Source organism: Scleropages formosus, chromosome 3 (assembly GCF_900964775.1).
Source record: "Scleropages formosus chromosome 3, fSclFor1.1, whole genome shotgun sequence".
NCBI lineage: Eukaryota > Metazoa > Chordata > Actinopteri > Osteoglossiformes > Osteoglossidae > Scleropages > Scleropages formosus.
The window spans coordinates 5,780,493-5,798,053 of NC_041808.1; the positions used below are offsets into that span (position 1 = coordinate 5,780,493).

The 17,561-nt window shown below is 50.0% G+C and overlaps 1 protein-coding gene across 3 annotated transcripts in view; it reads left to right on the forward strand.

The window, feature by feature from the left end:
• Positions 1–17,279, forward strand: part of dnmbp (dynamin binding protein) — a 35,741-nt gene extending 18,462 nt beyond the window's left edge. For 2 of the 3 annotated variants that reach the window (XM_029250716.1, XM_029250717.1), the window contains 13 exons: positions 7,818–8,008; positions 8,137–8,236; positions 8,584–8,731; positions 10,208–10,225; positions 10,886–11,085; positions 11,186–11,316; positions 11,421–11,525; positions 11,657–11,785; positions 12,780–13,112; positions 13,952–14,140; positions 14,314–14,512; positions 14,630–15,288; positions 15,570–17,279. In XM_029250716.1, the coding sequence (XP_029106549.1) occupies positions 7,818–8,008; positions 8,137–8,236; positions 8,584–8,731; positions 10,208–10,225; positions 10,886–11,085; positions 11,186–11,316; positions 11,421–11,525; positions 11,657–11,785; positions 12,780–13,112; positions 13,952–14,140; positions 14,314–14,512; positions 14,630–15,288; positions 15,570–15,755 (2,588 nt within the window). In that variant the 3' untranslated portion in view covers positions 15,756–17,279. The remainder of the gene's footprint in view (positions 1–7,817; positions 8,009–8,136; positions 8,237–8,583; positions 8,732–10,207; positions 10,226–10,885; positions 11,086–11,185; positions 11,317–11,420; positions 11,526–11,656; positions 11,786–12,779; positions 13,113–13,951; positions 14,141–14,313; positions 14,513–14,629; positions 15,289–15,569) is intronic. The other variant, XM_018762652.2, reaches the window with a different exon arrangement.
• The last annotated feature ends 282 nt before the right edge of the window (positions 17,280–17,561 follow it).

Below are 17,561 nucleotides of genomic sequence, written 5' to 3' on the forward strand. Positions count from 1 at the left end.
ATGCGCTCCTGCGGTGCCCAGCCGTGGGGGGCGGAGTCACACGTGGGGGTGCGTCTCTGCGTGTCGCGGCTCATCGGAACCGGGACGAGGGTGACCGGAGCGCCGTCATGGAAACTGGGTGGTGCAGAAGGCCTCGCTGCGCGTCTCGGCGCAGAGACGAGTGGGGAAGAGCCTTGCGTAGTGCCGTCGGGGGATGGGCAGCGTTGACCGCGTTCGTTTCGTTACGGGGGAGTCGAGGTTCAAGGGCCCTGTGGGGGTGGGGTGGGATTGTCGGGAATCCTGTGTTGTGCTTCTCAAGCCCAGACCACATTCCTGAGTGGTTGAGGTGTATGAGCAATGCCAGACGGACCCCCTCACCCCACTGTGTGGAGACACACACTGAGTCATCAGCTGTGTGGTGACGCGATCAGGTCGTACCTGGCACACCAGCACGCGTGTGTACACACACACACACACACACACACACACACACACTCTCACACACAGACAGACAGAATGCTGATCTGCTAATCTGTGTGCGGCTGATGGACGGAGGGATTAGACACACGACTCTGTCCAGACCTTGGACCTCAGCGGTGTGGGGTCGTAGCCGGAGGTTTTGGGTGAGAAGATTAGCCAGCTAATGTAGGCCACACACACGCACACGGAACAATTCGCTGTTTCAGTGTGTTCAGCCGCTCAAGTGGAGCCAAACACAAGGTCTGAGTTCAGATCAGCAATGAAAGCGGCTCAGTTCTGCTGGATCCCTTGTGGTTCTGCGCTCCAGCATGGGTTCGAGGCCCAGGGAGGGACCTTTGGCTGGACACCTGTTGGACTTTTACAGGCGTGTTGGCAGTCTGTCCTCACAGAGGGACTCAACACTGTCTCATCCTGATGTCCTGTTTGTGAGGTGTTCATATTTCTAACATTTCACAGCCCTGTGCGTGCGTGTGTGTGCGCGTGCGCTTCACGCTGAACTCGTTCTTCAAGTGGGCCTCACCTCCCGTCTCCAGGTGTGTCGAGCACGGTAAACACGGTCTTATCACCACGCGCTCCCTCAGCTCACCTGGAAGGAGGTGTTGGGTCCTAAGGTCAGTCCTCCAGCTTGATGTCCCTCTGAACCGCGGGCCTTGAGAAGGAGGTTCAGAGCTCAGAGCGTGATTCCACACCAACACACGGCCCTCGCGTTCATCGCTCAAAGCACAGCTCCACATGAACACACACCCGCTGTGAACGTGAAACCTCTGTGTTCTGCACCCTTGTCCACTTTTTGTTTAAAAAAAAAAAAAAAAAAAAAAAAAAAAACTGCCTTCCTGACTCTCTCTCTCTCACACACACACACACACACACACACACACACACACACACACACACACACACTATGCTGCCCCATTTGATAAGTCACTGATATCACTTGTAATAAGAATTGGATTTATGGTCTGGAGGCAAAAGTCAAAGGAGAGTAAAACCAGCTCATATTGTTGTACGTTGATCAACAGCACTTACCCTAAATTACTACAGTAAAGATTACCCTGCTGTGTATTTAGGTAAATGAGTGTAAATAGCTTTGGAGAAGTGTCGGGTAAATAAACTTAAAAAAAAGCAGAGAGCTGAGCGGAGCGGCGGACACAGCGAGGAGTGTGTGAGGAGGTACTGCTCTGTGCGGTCGTAGAATGTGACCTGTGACCTCCTGCCCGGTGAGATGGGGGGTCCATTCGGAGCACAGAGGAGCTGTTACCGTGGCGACCTGCGACTGTTTCTGCTGCTGCTCAGCTGGGAGCTGGGTGTGTGTGTCCTCCTCCGGGTCACGCCGCACCCTCCTCTTCCCAACACGCTGTTCTAAGAAGTGGCCCCTGAGCCCCCCCCCACTCGCTACTCTCTTGTAATCGCCATGGTTACGAGCTCCGTGACCTTTGTGCGGGGGAGATTTCTGCTCATTTCACCACATTGTCCAGGACGGGCTGTTTCTCTCTCTCTCACACACACATGCGATTGGCTCAGTGCCTTTGAACGTTTGGATCGCGGTCAAATTAGAGTTGTACGGTAACTAAGTTTGTGTGTGTGTTTTTTTTTTTTTTTTTTTTCCTCTCCTCTCCTGATGTTTTGGACACTCTCAACCTGCCCTCTTTGTGCTTCCAAAATAGTTCAGACAGTTCCTCAGTGTTCCTGCGGTCAGCAAAGTGCCCTCCCGCTGAATACGTCCCTTAGCCACGTCCTCCTCCACCACACACCCCCATTGTCTCAGAGCACCGTTTCCATGGCAACCTGCCCAGACACCAAGCTGTATTCAGTACAGTGTAATGAAGGGTCCTTGGCACCTTGGTGGAATTAACACCTTGGCTCATAGACAAGAGCGAGCTTTTGGAGCTCGGGGTCAAGGTGCAGACTGCACGTGAATTGGGATTCACACTTCGACATCTGCAGGAGTCATGGCAGAAAGTGTTGAGAGAGGTCATCACTGTGGTCTTCACTGCACTGTAGTCATCGGACTGGTTCTCACCGTGGTCATCAGCGTGGTCCTCACGGTGCTCCTTGCTCCGTTCCACGATCTTTTTGCGCTTAGGTGCCGGTTGTTTTGCTCAGGATTGTGTCCTTTTGCCACGTTCAAAATCCTTGTTCCGGGAATCTGGCTCCGGGTCTTTGCGGCTGCGCTCGCTCGCTTTCTTGTCCGGAATTGCCGCCACCATTCAGATGCTAATGGCGTCAGCCAAGTGGACCGAGTGGGCCCCATTCTGTGGGAATTTGTGGCCGGTCCCACTTTGGACCAGTTTTACCTCCATGGTTTTGATGCCGGTGCTGCAGCAGCCTGTGGCTCGGATGGTCCTAGTGACTATGGAGCTCATTGGACCGTTGACAATAAAACTCCCAAAAAGCAAGCAAGGGCGAAAAAGATCTGGAAGTCCAAGTGCCATTTGCTGCCCACCTCTCCTGGGCGTTCTAGACAGAAGACTTTTAAATCACTGTAAAAACGGATTACTATGGTCACTACATGATAAAAAGTTGATGTCCCGGTTTGCATACGCAGGTCTTCTCTACCATATCACATAATCATCAGATTTCATCAACGTGGAGTGCTGGTTTCACAGTTGGCCTCAAGTTTTCCATGGGGAAACGATGCTCATCAAGAAAGGAAAGGGTTAGTAAGTGATGGGGTCCAGACAAACGCCCCCCCCCTGAACAAAACCCCTTTAGGACAAGTAACGACATTTTTATTATTCTTATTATTTGTGGTTTATGTCATATAATGAGACCGCAATAAGGAAAGTATTAAATAGGAAATTTATTACATAATGAGACGGCAGTAATGAAAGTATTATAAGCATTGTATATCAGCATACATTAAAACATAAATTTACAGTGCACTGTTTACAGTGCACTGTTTCTGGCTTAACTGGGGGTGCGGTGGCGCAGTGGGTTGGACCGCAGTCCTGCTGTGCGGTGGGTCTGGGGTTCGAGTCCCACTTGGGGTGCCTTGCGACGGACTGGCGTCCCGTCCTGGGTGTGTCCCCTCCCCCTCCGGCCTTACGCCCTGTGTTGCCGGGTAGGCTCCGGTTCCCCGTGACCCCGTAAGGGACAAGCGGTTCTGAAAATGTGTGTGTGTGTGTGTGTTTCTGGCTCTAGGTTATGCTCAGTCATAGAAAGTAGTTGCTTTACCTCCAAATCTGTAATAGCGCAACCTTTGCAAGAAAATGCATTCCTCTGAGAACATTCCCAACGTATTCGTGTATTGTTTGAGCTCTTCTTAGTGTATAAGTAGCCTTCTGTACACAATTTAGGGCCTCCTTTATTGTTCATGGTCTCCATAGTGGCTGAAGTAGTAGTAGAATTGATGCCGCTAACACCCTTATATACTTACCTGATTTTCCCTTCAGAAAAAAAACAAGAGCTTCTGTTGTTTTTTAATGTAATTAAGGTTTTTTTCCTACTTTATATTTCAACAGAGAGGATTGTTGGGCTTTTGTCTTTTTTTTTTTTTTTAATCTTTTAATGTAATTAAGAAGGTTTTTCCTATTTTACACTTCAGCTGAGAGGATAGTGTTTCAAAAGAGGGGGTTTTGTCCTGGGGTGTCCGAGGGGAGGGGTTTTGTCCTATGCTCGTGACAATATAGCAAGACTAAAGGGTTTTATACTGAAAGAAAATAACATGGCAAACAATGACATAAATCATGTATATACCAGAGTAAACATACGAGTCTTCAGCCGGGATTTAAAGGCTGAGACAGGCAGGGGATTCCTGACAACAGCGGGCAGATTATTCACTCTGTAGCTAAAGGCACACACTCCTGCCGAGATCTTACTGACTGCAGTTACTTGGGTAACCTGCGTCCGATGAACGAAGACTGCATTCTGGAACACAAGAATCGTTACTCTCACTAAGGTAAACCAGAGCAATGCCTGATCTAAGTGTAACTGGACATCAGCGCAGTGATTTAAGAACTGGTGTTATGTGGTCGTACTACTTTGTTCTCGTAACAATTCTGGGAGCAGCATTCTGTATTAGCTGTAGCCTAGATATATTCTGGGACAAACAGCCTGATAAGAGTATTACAGTTGTCCAACCAGTTTCTCTGCGTCTTGCCTACATAAAAAATCGCCTTAGTTAATATTTCTCAATAGTAACAGATATAGTGAGAACAACAACGGACCCATCACAGAGCCCTGAGGCACACCATATTCAGCCATAGACAAAGAAGGGACGGAGTCATCAGATTTCAGTGTAAACTGTTTGCAGTTAGATAAATGCAAACAGAACCGCTTCAGAACAGTGCCCGTTACTCCAACCAGAGATTCAACTCTACCGCATAAGATACCATGGTCAACAAGTGACTTTTGATGCAAATTAGACAAGATGAGAATATCATTAATATATGGGTGAGGGTTGTTTCAGCGCTATGACCAGGGCAGAAACCAGATTGAAACTTCTCAAATACATTATGCTAAGGTGTTTTTACAATTTGGGAAGCTATAATCTGTTCCAAAATTTCGGATAAAAAAAAAAGGTCTATTATTCATTGGGTCGTTACAGTCAAGAGCGATTTCTTTAGTAATGGTCTAATAACGGCAACTTTAAAAGCGTTCGGAGCGCTACCGTTAAGCAACATAGTATTAGCGATACTAACAATAGGTTCCTCAAGAACCGAAACCACGGCTTTAAGTAATTTAGAAGGGATTGGGTTGATGGCGCCTGGACCTCCTGACTACTGGATTGCGTGTTTGGCCTCCAGGCCTCGTTCTCCTGGGCTTTGAGGCATGGAGGGGCGAGCGGGGCATGTGGTACATGGTGTGTATCTGTGTGCACAGTGAACCACACACACGGATTTGCATGTAAGAGACTCTCCTGCTGAGGCCCTTGAGGCCTCCCCGGGGGATGATCCGGGTGCGAGGGTCACGTGAACCGTAGGAGTGATGAGTGCAGTGTCCCGGTGGACACAAAGTGGTCAGTTTGATGCAGGCTACCAGCTGACCGCACTTCGCCAGTTTACCTTTGTTGAGTGGTTCTTTCTACTGATCTAGGCTCAGGTTTTTTATTTTTATTTAAAGTTAAACTGAATAGTGTGAAACAAGGACTGCGGTATTGCACTGGGATAGCTTTTCCACAGGGGAAAAGCATGCTGCGAGTGAGTTGTAATGAATTGCAGATGCTCCAGTCACAGCGGTTCTAGAAGCGACCAGGTGAGAGTCCGCTGCGGTCAAGGAGTCAATTGCCATGCGTAGTCCTGTGTGAGATGTGACTGAGAGCCAGTTGGAGCCAAATGAGCAGTAACCTCGTCAGTCTTACTGGCTCTGGATGAGAGAGTCCAGGTGAGGCAGGTGCTGCGATTTCATGCGGTTGGATGGACGCGGTCAGGGGTTTGGTCTCGGTCCTGCTCGGCAGACAGAAGAAGCACCGCCTTGTTAAAGGTGAAGTGTTGGAGGTGCTCTCTTTGCTTGTTCAGTGTCTCTCAGAGGAGCGTCAGTGTTGCGTTCAGCATGTTTCGTACTTTGTCTTACGTGAGGTACCTTTTGGTACTTGTCTCCTGGTTTTCGGGCACTGTTCAATAGTACTGCTACTACTTTCATAACCATTTTAATACAGTCAGGTGGCACGGTGGCACAGCGAGTAGCGCTGCTATCTCACAGTGCCTGGGTGGTGCGAGAGGACATGGGTTTGACCCCCGCTCAGTCTGTGTGGAGTTTGCATGTTCTCCACACATCTGCGTGGGTTTCCTTTGGGTGCTCTGGTTTCCTCCCACAGTCCAAAGACATGCTGTTCAGGTTCCCCCATAGTGTGTGAGTGACGGAGAGAGAGTGTGTGTGTGTTCCACTGGTGGATGGATGGATGAGTGACCCAGTGTAAGTAGTGTATCTAGCAGTCTAAGTCACCACGGTGAATAAGGTATGTGTGCTAGTAACACTACATAGTATCCATTGTAAGTTGCTTTGGAGAAAAGTGTCTGCTAAGTGAATAAATGTAATACTCAGAATGGTCACATCTGGTCTTATGTGAACTTTTACAGTTATTAATTTAGCTTATGCTTTTCTCCAAAGCAACTTACAATCTTAAGGTACTTACAATTATTTACCCATTTATATAGCTGGGTAATTTTACTGGAGCAATTTTTACAATAAGTACCTTGCTCAAGTGTATTACAGCTGGAGGTGGGATGTGAACCTGCGACCTTTGGGCCCAAAAGCAGTAGCTCTAACTATATATAGTTTGATGTATTATAAATGATATGATATTATGTATGATCAAATGTAATACAGTGAAATAATAGTGTCATATAGGGCGATTGGACGATAGGAAGTGGTCACTGGTTAAATCCGTGAAGTGTGATAAATCAATAATTAGAGGCTCAGTTCTGGAGTGTGACATCCACTGACATCCCTCCTCTGTGGTGTGTGTGTGTGTGTGTGTGTGTGTGTGTGTGTGTGTGTGTGTGTTCAATGCCCCGGTCTCTCTGCTTCAGAGCTGAGCAAAAGCAAATATTTAAAATTCAGTGTATTTGTGTTCATGGAGTTGGAAGTTATTCTGGAACTTTCTGGAGGTGTGTATGGCAGGCTGTAGTGAGCAGTGCTCTGGGGGTTCATATCTGAGCTGATGGACAGATATGGCACACATGACATGCACTTACACACAGATGTAAACCAGGAACACCAGTCTGATCACTGTGTCTGTGAGTGTTTGGTTATCCTGCTCAGGCTCACGGGCACCTTTTGACACTCCAGAGCAGTCAGTCATCGCTGTCAGGGGTAAACAGCCCCAGTCAGTCTTTGGGCACTGACCCCCCACCCCCACCCCTCACCCCCCACCCCCCCCTCACCCCCCACCCCCTAATGCCCATTCTGTGAGCTGATGGCCCATTGTGATGAACCGATGGAGCATGATTCGCCCTTCTCCGCTTGGTGGGGGTCCCGGGGGGCAGTGGGAACCTGGGGGAGTCCTGTGGAATCAAAGACTCTCCTTCCCCAGGCGTTTCCTGTTTCTCCCCCAGGGTAACCGTAACAGTCACTGTCGGTGGAGTGAGAGGTGTGTGTCCAGTCCAGAGTGTGTGGCCCCCGATGGTCACTCTGTCTCTTGATCCACGTTGGGGGGGGTGATGAGGGGTCGCTACTGTTTCGTCCAGGCGGGTGGCACTCCTGAAATACGGGGCAGCGCTTGGAGGGAACAATGGACAGCAGTGTGTAGTAAACAATGTACACACTGTTTTCAGTATGGGGAGGAGGACCTTAGAGAGACCCTCAGGGGCGGGGTCTCGGAGAGCTGCGGGGGGCCGTTGTTTGGCTGCGCCGTTACTCTCCTCCTCGTTCACTGAGACAGACGTGTGAAGCCGCCGTCTCTGCCGTGCGTCCCACAGAGATGACCCTGCTCGCCGAACAGTCCCCGCCGCTGGACACTGCCCCGGCCTCCGTCGCCGAGGACCCCGAGCAGAGGATGATGGAGAAGAGGTCAAAGGTCATAGAAGAGCTCCTGCAGACTGAGCACGACTACATGAAAGACCTGCAGATGTGTGTTAAGGAGATCTTGCAGCCCTTGCAGAGGAAGCAGGTACCAGAACCACGACTGCGTCTCACCGCCGGTGTCCCTCCCCTCCACCTGTGATCCTCCACTTGCGTTCTTGTTGGTGAAATACCTGACGCTGACCACTGTCCTCCTGCTGCGTGTCCCCGTTGAAGGTGCCGAACGTGGACATCGACGGTCTTTTCGGGAACATCCACGCGGTCATCGACCTGTCCGGGCGCATGTACGGGAGCCTCGTGGACACCGACTGCATAGGTGCGAGGTGCAGACGTCCTCTCCAGTAACACGGTCTCACGCGGGAGCATTTATTTATGCTTAATTTTTTAAATTCGGACTATTTTTTATTATAGCTACATCTGAGACTTTTACAGAACATCAATCACAAAATAATCTTAATTAAAAAATAAACAGTGACCTACATTAAAATAAAGGCTAATTTATAATGACTGAAAATAAAGTCTCCACCAACTCCTACTCGGTGCTGATTGTTGACAGGTTCATCCCATAAACATGCGCCGTGTTCCGCGTGTCATTGGTTTCGACCGAACGCCGTGCGGGTGAGTTGCATTGTGATGGTTCCATATCGCCCTTCCTTCGAACAGGGAAGGTGTTCCTGGACCACAAGGCCGAGCTGGAAGAGGTGTACAAGATCTACTGCCAGAACCACGACGACGCCATCACGCTGCTGGAGGGCTACGAGAAGGACGAGAACATTCAGAAGCACATTCTGGAGTGCCTGGAGAAACTGAGGTAGGGTCCATTCGCCACCTTGAGTAGTACGGGGGCGGTTGTCCTCCCTCTGATGTTGCGCCACATCCGCCGGTGAAAAGGAGCCTCGGTCCCCAGCGAACCCGGGTTCTGCCCTTCCACCTGCACACCTGAAGTGAAATTCCACGAATGCCCCTCCCCCCCCACTCACTGTGCAGCTATTAAAGGCGCGAACAATGACAGCGGCGTGGAATGTGCCGCGCCTGGTTTCGCTGCAGCCCGGTTTCACCTCCGTTTTCACCTCGTTCTTCGCAGCTGATCCCTTCCCCGTCGACATGTATCGTCAACAAGAAATGTTTAAAAAAAAAAAAAACCCTTTATTCACCATATGTCAAGTATAGATGTTTTTAGACCAACTTATTCTTGTCTATGTATGAATTCATGTTGCATGTTTGGAATGTAGTTCTAATTGGAGGAGCAGCTGTAAATTGAGTGACCTTTGACCTCTTGGTCTTTGTGTCTGAGCTCAGTCTGTCTCTTCACGCCTTACTGGGGTGGGTTTATGATCTGGACCCTTACGGTATCTTTATATGGCCAAAAAATGAAAAATCTAGCGGCTGCCAGTGGAACGTTGTGGAACTGCTGTGTTTAATATAATTTTACATTTGCGTCTACATTGATTCGTTCAGCGATGTATGTCTTGTAGAAAATAAAATTCGTGCGTTGCATTAGGAGAAAGGGACATAGCTGGAGATGTGTGACTCTTAAGTACAAGTTATTTTACATTGTAATGCGTTTACGCTTATTTACATTTATTAATTTATCTGACACATTTCTCCAAAGTGACTTACGATGTTGAAGTGCCTACAATTATTTATACAGTCGGGTCATTTTTATTGAAGCAATTTAGGGCAAGTACCTTGCTCAAGGGTACTACAACGGGAGATGGGATTCGAACCTGCGACCTTCGGGTCCAAAGGCAGCAGTTCTAACTGCTACACTACCAGCTATCCCTGTTAATTTACATATTATTCATTTAGCAGGTGCTTCTCTCCATAGTGACACGCGGCTCAGCGTAATCAAAAGTACCCCAACAGAAGAGAGAGAGCGTTAGGCACAGACACAGGGTTATCAGCACAACTTGTCTGTTGACTCTACCGTGCTGTTGGTTCACATCCCTTAAGTAGCTGTTGGGTTTGGACCTTTCATGAATGTTGGGTGGGACTCAGCAGCTCTGAGGTGCAGAGGGAGCTCATTCCAACACGTCAGAATCAAAAGTGAAAACCACGGTGGAATATTATGAAAATACTGATATTTTCACAGTAGTTTTATAGGTGTATAATCAGCTTTGTTCTGCCACCAAGCCGTGTCGCACCGTGATTGGACGGTTGTGGTGTTTGTGGGCGTGTCCTTGTGGGCCTGTGTACTCAGCGGTTGACCATGATCTTTACATGTGGACCAAAGTAACTGTGCATTTCTTTTCTCACCCCCCCCATCCCTGCCTCCCCCACCGACCAGGGCGTTGTACCGCGAGTGGTAAGTGCCCCCCCATTCAGAGACCGCCACCAACTTTGCATGAGACTCCCTCCCGAGAGCATGTGCGTTCCTCATTAACCTGTCTAACACGTGTGCTGAGTCGGGCCGTGTCCGTGTTCCTGTCCACGCGCTCCTTGCGTGCCTTCGCTCCTGTGCCGGTGGTGCTGTACTTCCGCTCCCTGTTGGTGACACTTTCAAACCGTGAAGTGCTGTGACGGTGGTGTGTCTGTGGAAAGAATGGGAACGCCCCCCACTGGAGCCTTTTGGAATTGCAACATGTCAGCTGAAATTGTTTCCAGATCAGGTATGGTACAGGTGCGGGGGGCATCCTGATACCGAAGGAAGGGCGAGACGTCAGGCAGATCCGCCGGGTGTTTCCCCCATAATTCCTCTCAACAAAGTGCTTCCAATCAGTGCTGTAAATTGTATACTAACAAAAGCAAATTGTCTCCTCTGTCTCGCTGTTTGATTTACATGTTTGTTTTGAAGCTCCGTGTGAGGCTTGGCCCATTTTGTGTGGAGTTTCTCCTGCTGTTGTCCAGTTTGGACCTGTGATGTGATGTGATGTGATGGACAGAGTCCTACCCCCACACCCACGTGGTCGCATGGACCAGCACCGTGCAGGTTGGGTCCCCTCACGGGCGGCTCCTCTCTTGACAGGGGCAAGACCAACTACATCAACTTGGGCTCGTTCCTCATCAAGCCGGTGCAGAGGGTGATGCGCTACCCGCTGCTGCTCACCGAGCTGCTGAACACGACGCCCGAGTCGCACCGCGACCGCGAACAGCTCGCCGAGGCTGTGCTGTCCGTCAAGGAGATCAACGTCAACATCAACGAGTACAAGAGGAGGAAGGACTTGGGTGGGTAACGGCAGGCTCGCGCGTGCGTTCGTCCGTCCGTCCGTCCGTCCGTGCGTGTCCATGCGATCGTCCTCTGATTCGGCTAATCTCCCCTCTCCAGTGGTGAAGTACAGGAAGGGTGACGAGGACACTCTGATTGACAAGATCTCCAAGCTCAGCATGCACTCCATCATCAAGAAGTCGAACCGCGTGAGCAGCCACCTCAAGCACCTGACCGGGATCTCGCCCCAGGTGGGAGTGGCTCTCCGGCGCACCCTGCCGGAGAAGCGGCATTTTCGGCGAATGCCGCGAGGCTCGTCGCTGTGTTTTCGAAACGCTCGTTTGAATTTCCACAGGTCAAGGATGAGGCATTCGACGAGGCCGAGAAACGGTTCAGGCTGCAGGAGCGTCTCATCAAGTCCTTCATCCGGGACATTTCCCTGTACCTGCAGCACATCCGGGTACGAGGCACCGCTCGCCGCACGCTCTCTCCACACACTGTCCTCCGGTACGAACGTCTACTTCTGCCCGCCGCTGTAACCATGCGGTCGCCTCACATGTGTTTGTGTTCTCGCCTGTCCGGCTGCCACAGGAGTCTGCCTCGGTCAAGGTGCTGGCGGCCATCAGCTTCGGCGACATCTACACGGATCGCAACCAGATTGACCCGGAGCGCTTCCAGAGGGCGCATCGCTGCATCAGCGACAAACATTTCGCAGAGTTTGTGAGTAGCGAGGGCGACGCCAAAGTACTGGCTTTTTTTAACAAGAACACTAACAGGTCTTCAGTGGTCATAGGGAGACCAGGTTGAACCGATCAGAGGAGGTACTTGAACCGTATGATCCGCGTGTAGGGAGGCTGTGGTTTGAGCTGCTGCCTTTGGGCCCAAAGGTCGCAGGTTCAAATCTCACCTCTAGCTGTAGTATCCTTGAGCAAGGTACACACACACACACACACACACACACACACACACACACACACACACACACACACACACACACACACATTTTCAGAACCGCTTGTCCCATACGGGGTCACGGGGAACCGGAGCCTAACCCGGCAACCCAGGGCGTAAGGCCGGAGGGGGAAGGGACACACCTAGGACGGGACGCCAGTCCACCGCAAGGCACCCCAAGTGGGACTCGAACCACAGACCCACCGGAGAGCAGGACTGCGGTCCAACCCACTGCGCCACCGCACCCCCTCCTTTGAGCAAGGTACTAACCCAAAATTGTTCCAATAAAAAAAAAAAAGAGAAAGAAATTATCCAACTATAAATGGGTAAAATACTGTAAATGGACTAACAAATGTAAGTTGCTTTGGAGAAAAGCATCAGCTAAATGAATAAATGTATGTATGTAATTATTATTAATATTATATGCCGTGCTTTACATTTACTCATGTCGCTGATGCTTTGCTCCAAAGTGACTTACACTGATTTACCCATTTATACAGCTGGGTAGTTTTTACTCTATCAATTATGGCTAAGTACCTTGATCAAGGATGTGGCAACAGGAGGTGGGGTTTGAACTTGCAACCTTTGACTGCAGAGGCAGAAGCTGGACACCGCCGTCAGTGTCCAGCCGCAGCCAGTGTTTTGTAGTCCAGCAGAACAGGGCGGCGCTCGCACAGCGGTCCTCTCGCCTTGGTTTGTGACTGCGGTCCTGTGGACCCGGTCCCTGATGTCTGTCTGCCTGCCTGCCTCCCTGCCTGAGCAGAAGGAGAGGACGGAGACGCTGGTCATCGCTCCGCTCACGCAGCTCCTCTCCATGTTCGCCGGGCCGCACAAGCTCATCCAGAAGCGTTTCGACAAGCTGCTGGACTACGACAACTGCAAGGAGCGCGCCGAGCGCCTGCGCGACCGCAGGGTGCAGGAGGAGCTGCAGGCGGCGCGCAACAACTACGAAGCTCTCAACGCCCAGCTGCTGGACGAGCTGCCCAAGTTTGTGCGCACGGCCGAGGCGCTCTTCACGGGCTGCGTGCGCAGCTTCGCCCAAGCGCAGCGGGACTTCGTGAGCCAGGCTCTCGGCGAGCTGCACCCGCTGCTCCAGGTACGAGGGAGCGCAGTAATGGTCCGTGCTGCTCCACTTAGTCCCTTAGCACTTGTATTTGGTGATTATTGTAGCTTCTCTTGGGACCCATTGATAAAGCTGCTCCCAGGTGGCCCTTGACTTACAAAGGGGTTCCGTCCCAACAACCTTAGTCATAAAGGCCCTTATTCCATATTATATAAACCATAGGGATACTGTATATAGACAGTTCACATGCTGGATTGCCACATTGTATCAAAGGGGTTTTCACTGATCTCACATGTTATTTATGTTGAAATAGTAGTAATACAGACTAATAATAATTATAATAATATTCAGAACAGTATTTTAACTATTTTCATGCTACAGTATTATTGTTTCACTTTAATTTCTAAATCTCTCTTGTTTTTTCTTTTTTGCACTTTCAGAACACTCACATTTTCTTTTGCTAGACCATAAATAGAGTAACTTGAGTGGAAACACAAAATGTTTCATAACTGGAACATAGTGGCTAATTGACACTCTGAGAAATTCGGTTCCTTGCGGTAGCTCAGCCGGTCGATGATGCCGTACAGCAGGTGGAACGGTCATCCTTACATGTTACGACCAAACATTGAGATTCGTACATAATATAAAAAGGTAAATGGGACAGCTGCGTAGTTGTAGGTCTCATATATTGTAAGTCAAGGACTACCTCTATTGAAGAATAAGTTCCAACATAAAGGTACAACAGCAGTTTTCAGAGCAAATCTTGGGGGAGAAGCATGGATCCCTGGCCAGTCCTGAAGCTCTGATCTGTGTGCCCCTCACGTTTCTGTAACGTTTCGGTGACGTTGCCGTGCTGTTCCTTCTCCCCCCAGCTGGCGAGCGTAGCCGGCATGGCGGGTCTCGACGGCAACCTGGTGGCGCTCTTCCAGGAGGAGCACGGGCGGGTCCTGCAGCGGCTCCAGACCTTCAGCTTCTTCCCGGAGAACCTGCCCACCACCCGTAAGCCCCCCGAGAAGAAGACCACCGAGCGCCAGGTCGCCAGGAAACAGCTCCTAGGGCCGGTGAGTGCCCGCCCCTAAGGGAAAACTGACCAATCGGAGAGAGAGCTGCGCCCAAAAGCCCTGCCCCAGAGTGCTAGATGACAGAGGGTCCCTTACTTTGCTACCACAGTTTGTGGAGGAATGAAACTGTAGCATTAATGCTGTCTCCTGTCTCTGTGTCGCCTCTTCCAAAGCCCAACTGTACCCTGCAGACGGACGAGCAGCGCGCCGCCCTGCTGGCCCGTTATGGCCCAGAGAAGCTTTTCCAGGCAGAGCGCAACTTCAACGCGGCCCAGGAACTGGACGTGTCTCTGCTGGAGGGCGACATAGTGGGGGTCATCAAGCAGCAAGACCCCATGGGAAGCCAAAACCGCTGGCTCATCGATAACGGGGGTGGGGGATTCTATCATGATCCATTCTCTGTTTATCATCAACAACATTATTATTGTTACTCTGTCTATCCATCTGTCTGTTTTTTTTTGTTCATCTGATTTATCTGTTTTACTCCAGTCACCAAGGGCTTTGTGTACAGCTCCTTTCTGAAGCCCTACAACCCACGCAGAAGCCAATCCGACGTCTCGCTTGGAAGCCACTCCTCCAACGAGTCTGGTTACGGTGGCTCCTCCCCCATTTTCTCACGGCAAAACAGCAACAGCACGCTCACCTTCAATCAGGAGATGGCGACTGTGAGCTTCTCTGCAGCCCCACCCCCTAGCCACACCTCGCCAAACACCGCAACCCAGGAAACCGCCCTCCCCTTGTCACGAAGGAACACGCAGCAGGACAATCCAGCGTCCGGCGTGACGGACCAAACCAGCCGGAGGGAAACGCTGGACACCTCTCTCCGGAATTTGACCAATCACAAGGACCCAGTGGAGTCTTCCCATCGTAATCTGACCTATCGCAGAGAACTGTCAGATCCCTCCTCTCAGAACCCAGCCAATCACAGGGACCTGGTGGACCCCTCAGAGCCCGACTCCAGCTCTTGCCTGCACCAGTCTGCACTGGACCCCACCCAGTCCTACGGCCAATCAGACACTCCCTCTCCGCGGTGCAGCCAATCAGAGAGTGCGTTTAACTCGATCGCGCGACGGAACAGGGGCCAACCGCAGAGGAAGCCTCTACACCGCACTGAGGAGTTCACAGAGCCGGAGTCTGATGGACACCAGGTATGTGACTTTGTAGCCGTTAGATGGCGCTGCATTGTTGTAACACTAAGAATACCTGGATCCCGGCCCTTCTGTTCCATTATTCTTAGATTTACCCAGTTGGGGGACCGGATGACACAGATGTAATTTTCCCAGGTGAAAACACGGTAAAATACCTCTGTGCGTAGTAGCATTTTGTGGAGCAGCACTGCCTTCCAGCTCACCACTCCATGCTGGTAAAGTCTGGCTTAGGTCACTGTGGTCATGGCTGATGGTAAAAAGTGTGTGTGTGTCTCTTGCAGATCTACTACGCTCTGTACTCATTTAACGCCCGCTGCAGCAACGAGCTCAGCATCACAGCACACCAGCGCGTCAAGATCCTCGAGTTCCAGGACATGAACGGCAACCAGGAGTGGTGGCTGGGCGAGGCAGGCGGTCGCCGTGGTTACGTGCCCTCCAGCTACATCCGCAAGTCAGAGTACACTTGAGAAAGACCTCTGTGATCCAACAATGGTGCCTTACTCCTTGAGGAGGACTTGTGAGTGGTTGAAGGGAACAAGCCCTTCTGGACCTTTTCACAATGACCTGCCCTTGTGCTGGAAGGAGGAGCAGAAGAGAAACCCCTTTTATAGTTTTTATTATTTTTAATTTTTTTTTTTTTTTTTTTTTTAGTCCTGGAATCCATGGCCTTCATATTGCTTTGAATATCAGCTGGTCTTGAGACCTGAAGTTTGAGCTGGATTTTGTACTGAAGGAGGTATTTCCCAGGCACTGCAGCCATGTTTGAAATGGATACCATCATGGTGAGAGTACGCCCCCTAGGGGTTGCTGCACAAATAATCTGTGGCTCTTGTGTGGTGTGCAAGACAGCACATTGCAGAGGTGCACTGTGTGTGGCAAGTGTGGGGGTGGTCACTTTCGGTGTGGTTACAAATGAACGTGGTCTTAGAAAAGTTTGGCTGCACTTCAGCACCTGAGGTGTTTTGTTAATTCATTAGATTTAAAGTAATATGCCATCATGGGGTAGGAGAAAGAGGATCTGCAGTGGAGTGGATTTCTTTGCCTTGACACCTAGTGAACCTCAGAGCGTGAGACACAACAAACCCCAGCACTGTACACCTGTAGAGATCTTGTGGGTTTCTGTTGGATTTCCTCTGGGGTCCTCTAGGGTTTCGGTTGGATTCCCGTTGGGTTGCTACTACAGTTCCATTGGGTTTCTATTGGAGTCCCATTAAGTTCCCGTTGGGTTTGTTCTGGAATCCCATTAGGTTCCTGCTGGGTTTCTACTGGATTTCCATTGGGTTTCAACTGGAGTTCCTTCAGGTTGGTGTTGGGTTTCAGAATGCCATGAGTCTCCAGATGAGCAACTTCCAACAGGTTGCACTGCATCCATGAAGCTCTAAGAAGAACCCAGTCATGTTGTGGTTTTCACTGATGGATGAAAAATGGCACAGGTATGGAGCCCAATACTGCACTGATGAGTGCTGTCTGGAAGGATCGCATGCCTCACAAGTGTTTGAGACACGTAGCTGGTGTTTGTACTGCTTACATCTCCATCCTGCAAGGGATCTGAGAACTGAATCTAGCCAACGCATACAAAGGGGCTTGAGGCTGCTAAGAGGATATGTCCTCTGGACATTCTGGGCTGCATCTCCTCCCCATGCAGTGTGAAGAGTGTCTTTACCTCCATGTCACTGAGTATTTTATTTTTTCTGGCCAGTCTCAATAAAGCAGTCAGTTCAGATGATGACTGTTGTCCTTCTTGTCTGCCTCCTGGGTCTGCAACTTTCCACGTATCACCTTTTGTGCCCTCAGCTCCCACTGCCAACAAGCAGCTGTGTTACACACAGGTTTGTCCTGAAGGAAACATGACATGTTCAGAGTTCCATGAAGGGACATTGCTTCACTGGGCACAACTCTGTAATGCAGCTACAACTTTCCAAGTGAACTCATGAATTTTCTCTGAAACAAATTATGTGATTGCATAGAATGGTCTGGGGCAAAAGCTAGAGAAAAAAACCACCTCTGTCCATTACTCATTACTATTGGGAAGGATAGAAATATTAGCAATGGTACTCAGTATAAAAAAAAAAAAAAAAAAAAAATTAGATGGAATCCATGAAGCTGGAACTTGGTGGAGACACATTTCCCTCCCAGTTCCACTCTTATTACCAGTGCATGAATGTCAGTCTTAATACCAGTATTAATTGTAAAGTGAAGTCTGGGTTGACAAATATTTGTCCAAACAACCCACGGCGATAACCTCCACAAATCTGTGTGTTCTACAGTGTAGA